The 19,024-nt window shown below is 29.7% G+C and overlaps 1 protein-coding gene across 1 annotated transcript in view; it reads left to right on the top strand.

The window, feature by feature from the left end:
- Positions 1 to 17,418, top strand: part of wdp (windpipe) — a 38,359-nt gene extending 20,941 nt beyond the window's left edge. The window contains exons 2-3 of the mRNA XM_068770847.1: positions 63 to 111; positions 14,477 to 17,418. Of these exons, the coding sequence (XP_068626948.1) occupies positions 14,497 to 16,602 (2,106 nt within the window). The 5' untranslated portion in view covers positions 63 to 111; positions 14,477 to 14,496 and the 3' untranslated portion in view covers positions 16,603 to 17,418. The remainder of the gene's footprint in view (positions 1 to 62; positions 112 to 14,476) is intronic.
- The last annotated feature ends 1,606 nt before the right edge of the window (positions 17,419 to 19,024 follow it).

Here is a 19,024-nt window from a genome sequence, read left to right as displayed (position 1 = left end):
CATATCTTAACGCTTGTTGATTCTTATTGAATTAAATTTAATATTAATGATATTTGTTACAGAAGTGCAAGAAGTGGGATGCCGTAATATTCATTGAAAGTCCTTCATCAGGTTAGTAATTAAAAATAAATTACTACTTATTTATAATAATGTTGTAATTAACAAATCAATAATCATAATATTGAAAAGAACTGCTCGTTTTGATTTCCTTTACAACCTATTTCCTCTACTAAGGTTAGGTATTTATATCACGCTAAAGTAACTATAAGCTAAGTTTTATGTAAACATTTAGCAAGAGCTTATTCGGGAACTATTACAGAATTTTACTATATCCTAATAATGAAAAATTAACTGGTAATTATTGTTTTTCCAGTTTTTAAAAAAGAACAATAGTAGCATATGTTATGACTTCTGTCATAGTTCACAGTCCGAGGTTAAGTTGATAAAGATACGTAAACGTGGGCTAAGTACGTTAATGTACATTCATTCTAGATATATTTTTAATCAAACCGGCCATTTATATTCTTAACGGCATTGTTGTGAAATAAGCCCGTTTGAAATAAAGGCAACTAATAAAAGTTTAATATCCAATACTCTTAAGATGAAATTGACAATTTCTTTTTAACGCTAAAGAATCATTTGAGAAAAGGGATGAAATAATTGACTTTAATAAAAGTGCATTCAGGCAATCGATCGTCAATTAATGCCCATTATTTTAAATTGACGGCAGTCAACAGTATTGTACGCCAGACTACTTTCTTAATTGAGTGCAGAATGATATTATTTTATGACATTATTTATATTAAAATACACTTTACAATTTTATAATTTTTACCTTTTGAATATATACGATTTTTGACGATTTAACAATTCCAACACCAAAACCTAAATGTGATCTCATAGATAATGTAATGCAGCGGTACTGAATACATTTAGAATTAACTTTAAATTTTCGTCATTTGGAAATCCCGTATAACACGGACAATCCACGACATCAGAACGGAACAAGTTTTTTTATAAATAACTTAAAAGCCTGAACAACACCAAGGTAGTAGTTCTCTTGGCGATAATATCTGACTTACTTCTGTATGTGTATGTTTAATTTAGACCAGGTTAATGTCCTTAATTAAAAGACTGCAGAGGTAATATTAAATACATTGATTTATTTATATTTTTTCTTACAATAATCACACTAATTGTTTAAAGTTAATACTTCGATGTCTCTGAGAGACTAACATAGATTTTCATGAATTCTTTAAAAAAATATTTTTAAGATCAGAGAAGTCACATAGCAAAATATTGATTTAAACATAAAAAAAAGTATTCAAAATTTAGTAAATTTTATACTTTGTGAACTCTTGTTAAGAGTAATCTTAGTTAACAGAGAAAAGTTTTTGGTTGATATTTTGACAAATTGACATCATTTAAATATTCATAAATATAATATTGTAAATAAAGCCACAATTAACAGCAAATGTTATGCGCAGGCCTTTTTCTAGATCATTTATAACCGGACATCGAAATTACTGTAAATAGCGCTTACAAAAGTCAATAACCTGCTTAGACCCTAGCAGTCGATAATTTATGGCCAGTTGCTAATTTGTTTTTATTAGTGCTACGAACCGTGACCTAGGCGAAGCTTGATAATTACTTTTAATTGGTTTTGTAAACTGTTTCATGGGGCCAGATCTGATACATAGAAATTAAAATGATTGTTAATATGTAAGAGATGGTTTTGAGTTGTCTTTTTATTTTTACCGTTCAAACGTAAATTCGTCTTTTCCTTTGGTTGGTTTTGAACTGTTAATATAAAAGTTAGTATCATTTTTAACTAAAAAAAATATTATTATTAATGGTTATATCAATTAGTATTTCAATGATGTACTGTAGAAATTATTTTTATTTGATTATTTTTTGTTTACAATAACGTGCCTTTTTTCGGCAAATTAAGAACATATATATTTTCCAACAGAGTGTACAATTTTTTCTAACGAATATAAGCTTTATTCGTACAGGGTATTCGTTATGTGTTGACGTCATGGGGATTAATCTATCTTATCTGTGAAAGATAACGAGCATTGGTAACATAGCTCCGGACTCATTTCTGCGAAGTTCTCGGTTTCTTGTTATTTTAGTCCCATTTAGTAAAAAAAGGTTCCTTTAAATTAGTAACGAGGAGTTGAATATCCTTTTTTGTGATTGCATTTCTATTGCGAACGTGTAACTTACCATTTCTGCCACCGTTATTGAGAATTATACCTGACCTTAGCTATACAAAACAACACTCAATTCTAATGTTTTGTAGGAGGTCAAATTCAATTACATAAATTTTCAACGTTTCTTCAATAAAACGATAGGCTTATTAAAAGTCATTCGTGTCCCGTTTATCCTCCGATAGATGATAACAAATACAATGTATTCACATTTTTGATTTTATATGTCACGAGAAAATAAATCCATAAATATTAATATTGCGTCGGAAAGATAAGAACAGAATTATTAGCAGCTTATCAGTAACGCCGAGGTTATACACTTCAATACATTGATTATAGACAAGTTTCTGCTTTAAACAGATAAAATTATCTAGTAGTTTATAATAATTCTCACAGTAACAATTAAAATTGTAATTTTATAGACAATAAATGGCTCACGGCGTGTGTCAACGGACGTTTCACGTCGCTATAAAATTGTTGGGTAGCACGCATTTATATATTTACTAAAATTTACTGAATTTGTTGTACTCTTCTTTATAGTTTATTACAATTTTAATGCAATAAAACGATCAAAAACAATAAATATTCAAATTTGGAAAATAATTAATTGAATACAATATTCAATTTTGTTCCGTAAAATAAATACCATTTTAAGAAAAATATAAACAAGAATTATTAAAATTTCCTTTGATAATAAATATAGTTTTTGTAAAATTTGTATAGTATAGATAAAAAATGTAAAGAAAATATCTAACTCTTTTACGTTTGTCTATAGTTATTCTTAATGAAATTTTATTTAATGAAAGTAAAGTTTTAAAAAAATATTCATAAACATTATAGTACATAGTGCTGTCAAGTGACAAAGTAGCCAGCAGTAACGGGTTAAGATAACTGTTTCTAGGTCTTATTCAATATACATCGGTTAAACATTTATATAAAAGCAAATTATATGATACACATTCTGTTGATATTTTAGTTCTCCTCTTCTTCGTGTAGTTGTGCTCATTGCTGAAGGTCGAGATCCCGTGGACAAGAAATCCGTCATCATTATGTTGTGCTGACTAGTTCCTTCTTTGGCATCGTGGAACGCTGTATAAATCAACAGACACTAATATTCAACAGAATATTGGCATTAAGAGACTACAGATGGATGGTACAACCTCTCGGACAATTACCCTCACTTTTCTATCGTTCGGTCAATGTAAGTTGCTTGAGGTTTTGGCGGGCCTTTTAGTCGCTATGTGGTCGTAATATTCCAGTAATCTGAGCAGGCAATAGGTAGAAAACCAGCAGAATTAATATTATATTAAAAAGAAACTGTTATTTAGTAGGATAAATATTTTAAATTTCTATTTTTATAAATAATTGATGTTATCGTCTGTACATAACTTAGAATATACTTATAGAGGATTTTTGGTTATAAGTTCAATCTATTAAATTAATCACTATCCAAAAGCTATTGGTTTTAAAAATAATAAATAGTGTAATGATAATAAAGTACGAAAAATAGTTTTCAAAATTCGAGTTACGACATGTCAAAATTAATTATTGCTTACTATCGATGCAGACTTTGTACTGTCTCTTGGCTTGATACCTATATATTCCGAGTGATTACTTTCTACACGGCGATCGCTAATCAATGTAAAGTTTTTAAAGCTTTTTTCAGACAAATGAGCTATCCATGCATTCCTTCTTTTTACATTTACGACCATTTACCTTTTATACAAAGCATTGCAAGTATTAGGATTCATTTGTATTATCATTTTTCGGTTTTAGGTTATTACTAGTGTAATTTATGAATTAAGGGTATCTCCTTACCACCTCATGTGTCGAGCGATGTCAAGTGTCAAGGTGATGACGTTACTCAGGATATTATATTAGTCCTGTGTATTCTGCACTTTTATACACAGGACGTATCACTTACCATCAAATTGTATTATCACTGTGTAGCTTAAAAGAAAATGAACAGTTATGTATAATAACAAATTGGAATTTAATATCTGGTTTCAACTTTAACAGGCGTAGAATATAATTGTTGAAATTAAAATAATTTTCCGTACTGTTTTTTGTTCTGAAGATTTTATAATAGTTGGTACAAGCCGACGACTCGGGTAACAAAGGGTGTAATCAAAATAAAATTACGACTCCTTGCACAGAATTTGCCGAGCCACAGATTGAAATAATTAAACTTACTTTACGTTAGTTTCAAATGTCAACATTATTTGATCACATTAAATATTAAATGTCCCAAAATATGCAAGTATGAATCTCTAATCATTTTCATATTGATAATTGAAGGAATTAACATAACTGTGTTCACATCGTTTTAAAAAAGTAAAAGGCACCTAAAAAGACATTATTAAGGAAAAATAAAATACAATTTTAAATGTAAAAAATGAACAAAAACAATCTATGTGTGCGAACGCGTGTAGCTATAGATCTTACAGGTACTTTTTACACTTCTTAAATCCAGTAAAGTATCATTTTTTACAAAAATTCAACCCAAATGGTTATAAACTTGGGATTTAAACAATAAATAGTTATCTTCCAAACTTTGAACCATGTATAATTGGTAGTTAAATCGATTTGCATATTTTTTCTTATCGTTTCTAAAAGAAACAAAAAAACCGCTGTATATTTTTTACCTTCATATAATAATGTTTTTTAATAGTGGTCTCTGTGAATTAGCAGTTTTGACTTACAAAAAATCACTATGACGTGCGAATGACGCTCGTGTCCCGTTTTGTGAATGAATAATAAATGACACAAACAAATTTTTGTCGACGGATATGAGGATTACGTATTCGTATAAATATTCCGTATTTATTTTAAATAAAATAGGCCAAGTGCATTAGGCAAAAATATACGGTCATATAACGGAATTTTATACACTTTTACGTATATCTTATAATAAAACAGTATACAGGGTGATTGATTATAAGCGTTAAAGTTTTATAGAGGTGAATAAATAGCTTATTTGTCAGCAAAAAATTTCAAAGCTTTTTCACCTTCATTCAATCACCTGTAAAGCGATCACTCTAAAATATGTTACATTAATATTTTCCTATTTTAATGTGACAAGCTGATAACTTATGTCAGTACAGAGGTTATTGGTACAGATAGTAAATAACAACTAATTTTAATATATTACAAGCCTCATCTTGAAATCGCCGTTACTTATTATATTTTCGTTACATTATTCATTATTTCTGAAACCACCGATTTTCGAATAAGGTTGAATATTTGAAAGCAAATAACCTATATATACACTTTTAAACACAGCCTTTATACTTATATAATCATTCCGTATATCTATTTGTATTATTTTTTTAATAAAAAACTATCTCATACAAATATTAGTTTTTGTTAAACTTTTGTATTGTAAAGTTTATTCCGTTTTCTATACACATTTTCTCTGGCATATAAACGATTGCTAATAATAGTCCACTGGCAAAAATCTTACTTAATAAGTAAATCTTTACGATATAATTGAATTACAAACGATTTCCATAGAGGCACGACTATTAAGTCACTTATAGGCCGACAGTAATTAGCTTTGCATAATACCGAGTAGTTCTAGTTACCGAAATTATTTTATTTGGCCGTCAGCCAGTGTCGAACAATGTCGTCTTCACCTTGAATTTGGACCGCAAATAAATGTAACGTTTTACTTTCGATGCAGCACTTGAAGACATCTTGTTTTTTATGTCGTTGCATGACCAATTTGTGTTTCACGTAAGTAGATTTATTTTAAATTTTGTGTATTATCTCTGTTAATTGTTTCGAAATCCTAAATTTAAATACATATTGCAGTAAATTTACTAAAAATCGCTTTAATGTTATTTTTATTGAAAATTTTATTAATAATATTTAACGTAAACATACATCACACTTTTACTCTTATGTTACATATTTTTTTTAGATTTTTAAAATTTTAAAAGATTTTTTATGTTTGTCAAGAAATGAAAACTAATGACTTTTTAAGTAAGTGAAATCGGGTTATAGAGCAAAAAAGATTAATCTATTAGGCTCTTAAATTATGCCTTTAAACGACACATAAAATGTGTTAAAACCTATCAAAATAAATATATATTTATCTTACTTTGTTTAATAACATACCTTTTCTTACGTTATTAAAAAACAATCTGTTCAAAGAAGTTATTTAAACAAACACTGTTTAAAAATGTCCAAACACATCATCTAAAATTGAGACTGCATATACCAATAACATACTGATATTTTAAAGACATAAAATGTTTGGTTGATAACATTTGATACTAAAACAATAATTAAAATTTTAAAAATTTAAGAACGCCAGTAAGTATATGATTACAAATAAACATTTGTATCTACTGTACAAATTTTGATGTGATGTTACTTTTTGTTTTCGTTTAACTTTAACTTTAATTTTGTTTTTGTTAGTAATTGTATTAATTATTACATGGTATCTAATTAACATAATGAGACGCACCCAACCATTAATGCCACGGCCATGAACTGTTAGTGTAATACCACTTTGTGACATATCGAAACATTTTAAAAAGTTGTAATTTATTTTATCATTTACATCATTGCTTGGCTATTGTCTTTGGTATATAAAAGACGATTTAAAAGTTTTCAGAGTCTTTTATTATGGAATATTTTCTTTTATTATATTGTTTTAAGTGAAATTAACAAATCTTTCCTTTCGGCAAATAGTCATCGAAGATTTTCAAGCATTGCTCTACATATATAATATAACGTAAATGCTGTTTTCTATAACAGATTATTGAACATGAGGTTTATAATTGTTATAACAGTGGTAAATACTATACTCTGTATTCTATTCGTAGTAACTGTTGTAAACTATAGTCGTAATATGACCGGGAAATCTTAAGTTAGAAATGACTATTTTACGACAAAACGCGCCGTCGCATAAAACGGCCGACATTAAACCGCGAAAGTACGGGGAGTTTGATTCAAAGTTTTATCGCTTCAGAGAAATTTAAAGACTTATATGCGTGTGAGCATTGACATCAATAACCAGTCGGATTCGATAGCTCATCATGTGTTATATAATTGGTATACACATCACCTAGAGACTCCAGATTAAGATTGCCGTACGTAAAATGAACGCAGTTAATTTGAATTTTTATTTAATTTCGGAAAATTATAATAAAAATCTCTCATTATTAACTATTATCCATGTCAACAAACGTGAAAATAGCGTAAAGTAAAAAAAATTAAAAACTTTCCGCCTTTTGTTAAATTTTGATGCAATGAAAGTGTACCACACAATTAAGTTCATCATTCTGGAAATGAGGGTACTAGAGTACAGACAGTTCACTAATAAATAATTAATCCGTAATCACAATTAATCACTGAATTATAATGTAGAAGGCAACGTAATTGTTTCTTAAACTTAATAGTCCTTGAATTCTTCAGTCTTTATGTTCAAGCGAAGACATCAAACAGCATTGTTTCCACGGTGCGCTGTTTACAAACTGTCAGATCGCACAATATACTGAAAGAAAGACCCCGTTTCAGGCCTATTGTGCTGGCAAGCTGCGAAAACAAGCAACGACCTACTTCCAACGAATGTATTTTAAACATTACCATATCTGTTAATTAGCTTCACTTTCAATTAGTGCACTACGTCTTCGTCGTATCGATTTTGCATCGCTCGTGAAACACGCGATTATAAATTATTCAAGTAATCGATTTATGAATAAAAATGAATACGTTTGAGGAAATGATTAAGATTCTACAAAATTAAAGTAATTATTTCCAATATGTAAGGATTTTCTGTATTTCAAATTTTCCATCTCGGTTTTCTTGTATTGAAATGGAGCTACATATTATATCAACTGAAATATAAACGTAAATAGAATTTGTTACGTAACTATGATAATATTCAACAGTTGTTATAATCTATTTTCACACGAGTGGACGCGGTACGGCTCGGCTAAGGCCAGATATGTTCTAGAATCTCATGAAAATTTACTGAGCGTTTAACCCACGCGTTGGCTAATGGAGTGCGTGTAACAAATTTACGTCCGTCAAGTTCAAGTGCGTGAATTAGAATAGATTAAACTTGCGTACGATGTGTAGTGATAATAAAAAATGCGCGTATTATTTTTTTTCGCAATTACACTCGTGCTAAAATTTAGATTTGTTAATGGTACGAAATCAATTACGTTACATTTAATTATTATAATTATGCAATAAAACAAGTGTTTTAAAAGAAAGAAAGTGTTTTGTCTGTAAAAGATTAAAGAATCTTATTCAATCTAATAAATTCAAATATTACTTAATTGTAGACGGAAATAATTACGTTTTTCAATGCTACTACTGAAATTTAAATTAATATTATTATATAAAAAAAAATAATATGATACGATTAAAATTTTTATATTTAAATTATTTACATAACAAAAAAGGTTAGGGAAATCAGCATTTCCAGTAAAACAATTTTTTTCTCATCATTCCAATTTTAATAAATTTAATAGTTGAATTTATGTCAATGATAATTTTGATGCGTGTTATTGTACGGCTGCTTATATATATATAATAACATTTAAATAAAAATTGCGTACAAGTGTTTAATCGAATAAAGTATATATTTATAAATATATACAGTACGCAACTATAACAGTAATATTGGTATCAAAGAAAACTTGCACTAAATACTTTTTTAAAAACACATGCCATTTTTTTTTAATTTGTTAGGAAGGAGGTTATTGTCGAAGATAGCGATTGGCTTTACTATGACTTATATTTGCTTTTACTTTTTCTGTAATGGGAAAATACTCTATACCCGTGTGCATTAACAACTTCATAGAGTTTGAGGTGTCGGAGTCTCGAAGGCGCTAAACCTTAACCTGTTTATAGTAATTAACCTCAAGGGGTCCCTCAGGAACCTTTGGGTTATTCCATTACTAATTTCACATTACGCTTTACTCTAACCTTGTAATTTTATTATATGACTAGGTGTACATGTATTTGTGAGTGTTGACAGGTTATTTATAGTTACATCGTTATAGCCTTGTTATCTGCATAATTTAATTAAACCTATATAATATCGAACTCACTATGTTAAATCATTTAGAAAATATATGTGATAATATATATATATATATAAATATATAAAAATAATATATATATATATATTCCTGTTCTGAAAAGATAATCTGAAGCATTAATTATCTGAACCGTGCGGTAGTATATTGAATTAATAAAAATAAATCAATTGACATCCACACTCGTCATCCATTCGACGACGAATTTAAAAAAAAAATTTGAAGAGAAATATAACGGTATTTTGATAATTTTAAACAATGAACAATTAATGTTACAGTTGCTGACGTCGTACAAATTGAACTTGATCGAATCGAATCATAAATAATAATCGGTAATAAGTTGTTAAGTCTTTTCCATGAAATGTATTTTCAATACTATATGTTTTAAGTTACAAATATAAATTAGGTATGTCTACGAATATAGTACCTTTACTTCGATGAAATACTACATTACTAATTGTTTTAAGTTTCTATTTTTCATGATTTATTGAGTAAATTATACTTTGAAAACGAATAAGTAAAAGTCCGCTCCTATGTACAATACATTGAAAATAATGGGGGCTTAATTAATTTCCCGAATGAAAACATATTTGGATTTGCATACCAGAAGCGTTTCGTAATATTATAGGTCGTCCTACATGCATATGTATGAATAGAAGTTATGTTGGAAATATGAAAGCTGTAAAAGAGAGAGTTATTTTCACATTATAGTAATATGTTATTAATTTCAAGAAATGTATAATATGGAGTCCTTTCTATTTTTATGGTAAACGGTGACCATCATTGTCAGCCAGTCTAGCCATGCCAAGTTACTGATCAAATTTGTTCCTAATTAAAGTGACCAGTTGAAGTATGACTCCAACACAGTGGCTAGTTTTTAACGCGGCTCAGAATTCTTAACGCAATCGAACTATGACAATGATCGTATTAGTTTATATTTTTCACTTTGAGACTTGACTTTAGACATATAATAAGTTCTGTAGTTTTACTATACTGCGCCTTCAACATGGTCACTACCTTCCGACTTTCCAGCATCTTACTTTCGATCACGGAACTGACTTGTAATAGGTCGGTGGTTAACTAGGTATAAAGTTTATTCATAAAATAAAACCTCGTTTGAAATGCACTTATTCTTGAAGCCCTTATTAATTATTCACAAAACACAAAAGTTGAATGAACTAGAACAAAGTCAGATGTCTACATTGTTACCTGAACCTAATTTATTTCTGTGAACACGAACTCTCCTCCATTGTCCTATTGTCTAATAGCTTCAATATTATGTCAGTAACCGTCATTAATTTTACGATCACATAAGACTTGTCGTTTGAGAAATAAATCTTACTTTCATTTAAAAATGAATAATAATCCAATCTGACATTAACGGTGTAAATTCTAATAGAGTAACTACTAATACGTTAACATGTATTTGAACTAATAACTTGTATGTACACGTGTTATACTAGACAGAAATTAGAGAATTATTTTCTATAAAATTTAGGTATTTGTTAGAAAGAGGTTTTATACTCCCTGGAGCGCTTCAGAGCTCTTTTTTTGTTAAATAATTATAAATAATTTAAAATGAATAATTTTAAAATAAAGCTTACATCATTTTTAATTGATCAAAATTATATCTGATTCAGAAAAGGCTTATGTCAAAGTAGTGTGAAAATATAATGTAAAAAGTTTTTGAGATTTTATATATAGTACTACAGTACCCGGCGATGAATATTGCACATCGACCTTTCGAAAGAAACAATCGGCTAATTTCCGAAGCCGAATTAGCCGGATGTCTCTTTCCAAAATTCAATGTGCAATATTTATCGCCGGGTACTGTACATGTATATTTTTCTTGTTCGCATACTTGTTTTAACATCTAAAGCTTGTCAAAAATATAATTAGTTCATAGAATTAACAATAAGTTCTAAAAGATTAAAAAGAAACGTTTAAAAGGCCGATGACAAACAGTTAAAATGAGTGAACACGTGTTAACAGAGTTAGTAGTTATTTTACCTGCTTTGAATAATGCATGTTTTGATGATGTCAATCTTAGTACTTTGATTGGTTTACTAATTATGATATATATTTGCATGTAGGCTACAAAAAAATGTTAGGTGTCTTAAAATGTCGAATAATAGTACCCTTATTTGAATTTCCTAAATGAATCGTAAGCGATGAATTATAATAAGAAGCAACAATTACCGAAAACAAACAAAAAAGAACTATCATATTCCCTATCCTTTTATTTGTTTTGTAGCTTTATAAAAACAAATAACTTTTTTCCTATGTTTCAAACAGCTCTTTGAGTTAAATATTACTGGCTATAAATTTATGTTATCATTGAATATTTAACTATTAGTTTTATTTCAAATATCGTGTAGAAGTTGTTAAGGTGATAGGAGTACTAAACCAAAGGCGATTGCTAGTCACTTTCATGGCCAATGAGACTAAATCTGCTGTAGTAATCAAAATGAATCATTCGGTTTATTTCGTCACCGGTTGGCCTCGTTTATAACGAGTTTTGAGTATTTTATTTGTGTAATTTTGCGACTTTGCACTTCATTTGGCTTCATAGAGCGCAGAACAGATGGCTGCTGGGAACTTAATGTTTTGGAGTGGCAAGAGCAGTGCAGAGCGTCCACACAGACTAGACAGATAGGTGAGGTTATCAAGGTCGTTGAAAGACGATGGATTCAAATCGCTTCAACCGATCCTATTGGAAGTTTATGAGACAGGCCTATATCCAAAAGTGGACGTCCTGTTACTTAAAATCAATAATAATTATTAAACTAAATTAAGTTAATAAAATAAAAAAAATAAGTTACAAGTTATACCGATGAGCTCACGGATATACCTCTATAACTTTTTCACGAGACTACTGCTTCATCAGATATATTAAATCTAGTTTTTTCTTTTTTAGACTGACTTTTCATTATTTGATAGTTATGAGAAACAAAAATGTTAAAGATATCATGAACCTTTATAACCCATGTAACATAATGAAGGCAGATAAATAGTTATTTCATATTAAAAAAAAGAATGCAGATTTTAACTCATCGCCAATATAATTATCTAACTACTACCAAACTCACTGAACTAAAAAAAATCACGTAATATTTCGTGAACTTTTCTAAAATTGACCAAACAGATAAGTAGTGCAAAAAGTTGTACTTGTTTTAATACTGCTAGGTCCCTTTCAACACATGTGATCGATCTTATTGTTGCTTGTTCGAAAACTATATTGTTTTCGTTGAAATAATTTTTTAAAATTTACCTCGGCGAACTCTCGTGACTCGATCATAACAAGGCCATGATAATAAAATATTATTTGTTACCATCTTAATTAAATATTGACAATATTTTTCTTTGGTAATTTTTATTACTTAATATACTGAATCCATATTTCTACGAACCGTTTCTACTTGATCAGGTGGATTATATATAAGTAACGAACTGTTTAAAAAGTCATTTGTATGTTTGAGCACAATATACTTTAAATAAGTTACAAGTTGAAGTATCATATTCGACGAGAAAGTTACGTTTTATAATATTAAATGCTGTGTCTTTTATACACGTTGTTTTCCTGTCCTGATGCTTTATAGGAAGCTAAATATTGTCATACTCTATCCTGGTATATTCGCAAGACGATTGTAATATTTCTGTTTCACCTTAATCATTGTGTTAGCCGATAGTCGCCCACTGCAAGGCATAGCCTCCCTCAAAGATCGCCACGATGACCGGTTTTGCACTGCCCACATCCAATGACTTCCCGTGACCTTGACTATGTCGTCGTCCCACCTAGTAGAAGGCCTACTCGCACAGCGTCTTCCGATTTTCCAGTTTCATACTTACTACAATCTCTCAGGTTATATCTTCGAACATTTTGCCAATGATTGATCATTTTTCAGTTTTTTTTTTTATACTAAAATCCTTCAAACATAGATTGTTAATTGTATACTTACTACAGGTTAAAATGTCGATCAGAGAATTAAGATTATTTTATTACATTTCTGATCTTAGCAATATATGACTTTGTCCGTGATAACACATTACAGCATCAATCAAGGTGCTCGCGTCCGTTAAAAATTGCGCAACATTTTCCAATTGGACCCAAACAATACGTCCCCCGTGAAGACGGAGTGACGACATTTGCACAAACGGTTAACAGCCGACTTCCTGCTGAGCTAACATTGAACCACTTCTGGTGGCTACTGCCGGCCAAGTGCACCGAGGTTGTCATTACGAAGACAGGAATAGAAGTTGGATTTATATGACTGCTTTATCCACTCACAAGCAGAAAGCATATCGATTTAAATAAATATTTTTCGAGGCTTCAAGCTGAATAATTTAACGTTACTCGTATATATCGAATATATAATTTTTTTATAAATTATTTAGCCCATAAGTCACAAAAAAATATGAAGCTTTAAAGCCTATTTTCAATTAACCTGTACGAAGTGATCACTTTGGAACCCAATGGGAATGCGACAGTCCGATAACTTTTGGCAGTACAAAGTCTGCAGAAAAATTCAATAGTAATCCGAAGTTTGGAATCGATTTTTCTTTTTATATTATAATTGCATTGTTTAGTACTCCTGAAATAAAAGATTTTATTATACAGAGTATCATAAATTAAATAACAGGAAATAAGCAACCCATTTATTTACCCTTAAAAGTTTTTACACTGTATCTAATCATGTTACCATATTATGTATGTAAACGATGATTAAATAATTTTCGCACTGTATATATTTATAAAATCAATTTTAAATTGTAATTCGCGTAAAATAATATAACATAGGTAATATGTTAATAACAACACGATTAAATCAATGTTCAAGTATTGTAACCGGAGAAAGGAAGTGCGTAGATTCAAATTGTCGTCTAACTGCAGTAGCAATGAGTGAGGAGGTAGAATTGATAGACTGTACACCCCACTAAGTCACACGGCACACTTTGATGAATATTTTGATACAGTACATGCAAATTTTATTAAGGGTGTTATAAGTTTATTTATTTATTTATTACTCTTTACGTACTCGCCACTAATTACGATCTTTGACTATTCTAATTTATCATAACTCCATTTTGTTAAATAATACTCAAGCTTATTTTTTCTTCCACAAAAGTAATTTCGAAAAGTTATAACCATCTATAAAGCGTACTATATTTTCAAAATACATTAATCTTAAATTTTTTCAATTTCAGGTGGTGAAACATCATCAAAAATGTTTTGGCTTCGAAGATCTGCCTGTGTCCTCGTGGTGTCCTTAATAGTGGCTCCAATATTAGCGGCAGTTTGTCCAGAGAGTTGTGTTTGCAATACAACCCGTGATGGCCTTCATCGTCTCACCTGCAGCAATCTCGCTGAACTTTACAAATTTACGCTTCGCCAAAAGCATCATAATATAAATATTCTTGATCTGTCACATAATAATATAACAAAGTTAAACCATGAATTGGATCGACTTACTGAAATTGTTACATTGGATCTTTCTACAAATGGTATCACAGACCTCAATAAATTTTTGCACAATGCGAAGAAATTAGTGCATTTAAATCTAGCCAATAATCGCATAAGAAAGCTGTCTTTGACACACTTGCCTACAAGTGTTAGTTCATTAGATTTAACTAACAATCTGTTGCAAGACGTGCCCTCTGACTTAGGGCATCTAGTCAGTTTAGAACATTTAGAGTTAGAGGGTAATCCTCTAGAATGTTCATGTGGAAATATTATCTCTCGTGATCGCTTGCTTGCTGCTAATGTTTTTATAGATAACGTTAAATGTGCAAGTCCTATAAGGTTACGTAATCAATCTTGGCTTGAGTTAAAAACGAAAGATATCTGTAAATCAGCCAAAGTAGAAAATAATTACCTAGATATGATGATGGGTGATCAGCCAATCGATGCAATTAAAGTTGGTGAAGAAACAACTGCTTTAAAATCAATGCCTCTTGTAGCAATGAACGACTTGGAAGATGGTAAAGTTATTCAAGGAACGAATATTAACGAGGATGATGACAGCGAACAGTTTATGAAAGTGGGTCATGTAACGACATCATCACCGTCACATGAAATCGAAGGATCTGGTGAAGCTGAAAGCACTACAATGAGCGATGTTATTGAACCAATGCAAAATAACAAACTTTATGCTAATCTGTTCGCTACCGATGAAATAATTCCTGCTGATAAATTAAAAACTACTAATGATCCTATGGAAGGATCTGGAGAGGGCTCTGGATTTTACGCATCGGAATACGAAGATACAACCGAGAAAATTTTAGAGACCACAACAGTTTTATATGAAGATTTAAATCCTGGCCCTGTTCACAAAATATTTGAAGATTCTAGCACAGGAACATCAGAATTCCCTGTACCTTCGCCTCCATCAATTTACGAAGGTGGTGCAGATTGGCATAGTAGAACTCAAGCCGAAATTATAACTGAAACTATAGCAGCTATAACACCACAAATAACACGCGATACTACTGTTTCTGAGCAGATCCGCGTAACTCAAGCATCAGAAATTCTTAGTCAAGTGCCAGCTAGTAACGAAAATGTAGCCCCTCATAAAACAGGAACTTATGTATGCATAGCCCTCATTGTCGTACTTCTTGTTTGTTTAATAGGATTTGCAATTGTAAAAGGTCAAATGAGGAAACGCAGAGATAGACGGCTGTTGAGACAACAGAAAAGAGACGTAGAAAAGGCATCTAAAGAGATGGTAGATATGAATAAATCTTTGTTAGGTAAGCCTGCTCCTGTAAATAATCCTGTCGATAAGAAAGTGAATGGAAAATATGAGTTAGTACCTACTCATGAAAATTATCAAAAAAAGGCTGATAATGGTGATGTAGGTAATGGCATAAAACACGATGAAAGAAATGGACTAGATAGTCCAAGGGATACGAATCAAAATAAACGTAGCTCTATTGATAACAATCTAACTGAGGATAGCCATAATTCACAACAAGAAACATCGTTCGATTCTGATCCTGCTTCACCAAGCTCTAGAAAAGATACACACTCGTTATCTAGTGAAGATATATTCGTACCTTTAAACGATGATGATAACACAAGACTAAATGGTAATGCTGATTCAGATGTGTCTCAACCCCTTATAAATGGAGATCCTATAATTGATGCTGATTTCTTGGCACCATCGCGAGAGTACGCCCCTGTTTATTCCCCAGATATGGGACGTGTTCGGATTAAAATGACTGAAACACCGAAACCGAAAACACCGGTACTAGTCACCAGAAGTAGATCAAATGCCGGAGATATCATTATTACACCATCGGTTGATGAAAATACGCGTAAATCGACCACTTGAAATTTAGTATCTGTGAAAAGGACAATAATCCTATGAGTATTGTGACAATCAACAAACATTTCACTATTGGCAAAGTTCTGTGATTTTATATGTGTATAAAAGAGAACTCATATGTATGAGGGTGTTGGATAAACGACTGTCATTCTAATTTTTCAAGAAACGTTGCTGCCAAAGTGTGTTTGTAGTCGACAGTGCCTTTTTTAATTTGATAGTGGTATAAATGTATTTATAAAATTGTATTTCACGGTAAGAGAAACATATTTTTATACATGTAAAATGTTGCCATGTTCATTATAGTAATAATTTTTGTCAGTTCAGTTATAGTTCTAAAATTCCACTCTTTATTTTTCTTTATATTGTATAGGCAATTTTTTAATATAAATATGATTCATGGATTATTAATGGTTGTGTACTTACTTTATACCGAACATTCACAATACGCGATAGTCATCCAACTGTCAAGGTTTTAACTGGTGTTAGTTTTTGGTACATCATTTCTAATTATTTCCTATCAGAGATTCTTATATCATGTTCTACTGTAAGTTCCTTATGAATAATTTTATTCAATTAGTTATTAAGATTGTGATACCATTTATACTAAGTGAAACCATGCTATTACTTGATATTTCTGTAATTAATAATAAAATTCATAATTGTACATTTTTTAAGATTTTATAATTTGATGTTAGTATTTTCTTCATTTAGTGCTACCATCATTTGTTATCGTATGTCATAGTTCTGTAATCTCTCCGTTGTTTTCCAGATAATACATCATTAATTTAAATATAACATCCACTATTTATAAAGAATAAGGAACAAAATAATAAAAAAATAAAGAATTTATTGAAAAATTTCATTGACGTGATTTTATTTCAATACCAATTAATACAAATTTATTGAATTCTTATTATATTGTTAATTGTTGTATTTAAAGTAATTTCTTTGTTATATCTTTTTATTATCTTGTAAATTCATAAACTAAAAACAGTTCTACCAAAATTTTAACTTCAACTTGATTGATCTATTTTGATCAAAAACTATTTACAAACCATATATAAAAATCATTAACAAAACATAGATGGACTATATGTATTAAAATTGAATAAAAATACCGCTTCTTAATAAATTACAAATACTTTACATCTTTTTACTTATTCATATATATGAACAACACTTCGAAGGTATCGAATGGTAACCAATTTCATTAGACGGTAAATTTTATGTACAGTCCATGATAAATTACTCTTAATATAATGCCAAAAGGAATAAAAAGGTAATCCAAAACAAATATTATAATGTCACACAACCACAAATTCTGTACAACTTGTACACTTAAAACACACGCAAACAAACTTCACACGCATACCAAAACATAGTAATATAAATAAATATTAGTTTTATATGTGATTGAGTTTATCTTTGTTTATACTTTGAATTTCAATGTATCTGGTCGTTGTAACACAGTTTATAAGTACATCTGCCAACAACATGGTAAAATAAACTGTAATTTTGAATAATTAAATTAATCCAAAGAATGGTATATTGCTTGAAGAACTATACAAAAGTTTATATAAAATCGTGTTTACTCGTATTTAATAATAGCATTTAAAGTTAAAATAAAGTGAACACAACTTCAACTCCAAAAAAGATACAGCTAAGAGCTTATGTAGTATAGTAATACAATCATTGGCAAAATAATAATGGGATATGATGTATCTTACGAATAAGATCTACTACTATTACGATTTGTATAAAATTTATTTGTTGTTTTGATCGACCTCAGTGTATTGGTTTATCCTAATGTTGAGTTAGTTCAACAATTTTTATTTTCGTACTCGTATAATACTATTTACAAAACCACAAAGTTTTATTTTAAAACTTAGGTTAACTATTATATAAATTTAGAAGAACGTTCCCTTCTAAATAACATAAACTAGAATTTTCCTAAATATCAAAAACAAATAAAACAGTATACTAGCTCATTACCTCTATTAGTTGTAGAGTTTACACTTACTATATGGTACAAGAAACAAGGAAAAATGTTCATGAACAAAAATACTCTAAGTTTTAAATAATAATCTGTTCATTAAATTAAATTAGATAAAATTAACGAATATTTTAATTGGTATTACAAGTTAATACAGAATGAAAGATTTTTTTATATTTATGAGCTTTGTATTGACCGTTTAGTGAATTTTCAGAATATACAATCTTTAAGTAATATTTTTCGCCACAATCTATTAATAAATACTCTTTAACAAATTTTAAAACTTGAATTTAACGATTTAATAATAATAAATTAAAATTTGATATATAAATCTGATAAATTAATAGTTTATATAATTTAACAATATTTACAACAATTAAGTTTGTAGTGAACTATGCAATATCCATAGTAATAATGTAGAAATCTATAAGGTAA

This window comes from Battus philenor, unplaced genomic scaffold (genome assembly GCF_028537555.1).
Source record: "Battus philenor isolate CCGP_79_NKW_IND1 unplaced genomic scaffold, ilBatPhil1.0.hap1 SCAF_3, whole genome shotgun sequence".
NCBI classification, from domain to species: Eukaryota; Metazoa; Arthropoda; class Insecta; order Lepidoptera; family Papilionidae; genus Battus; species Battus philenor.
Note: the sequence above shows the minus strand (reverse complement) of the source record. Positions and strands in the feature narration are given on the sequence as shown.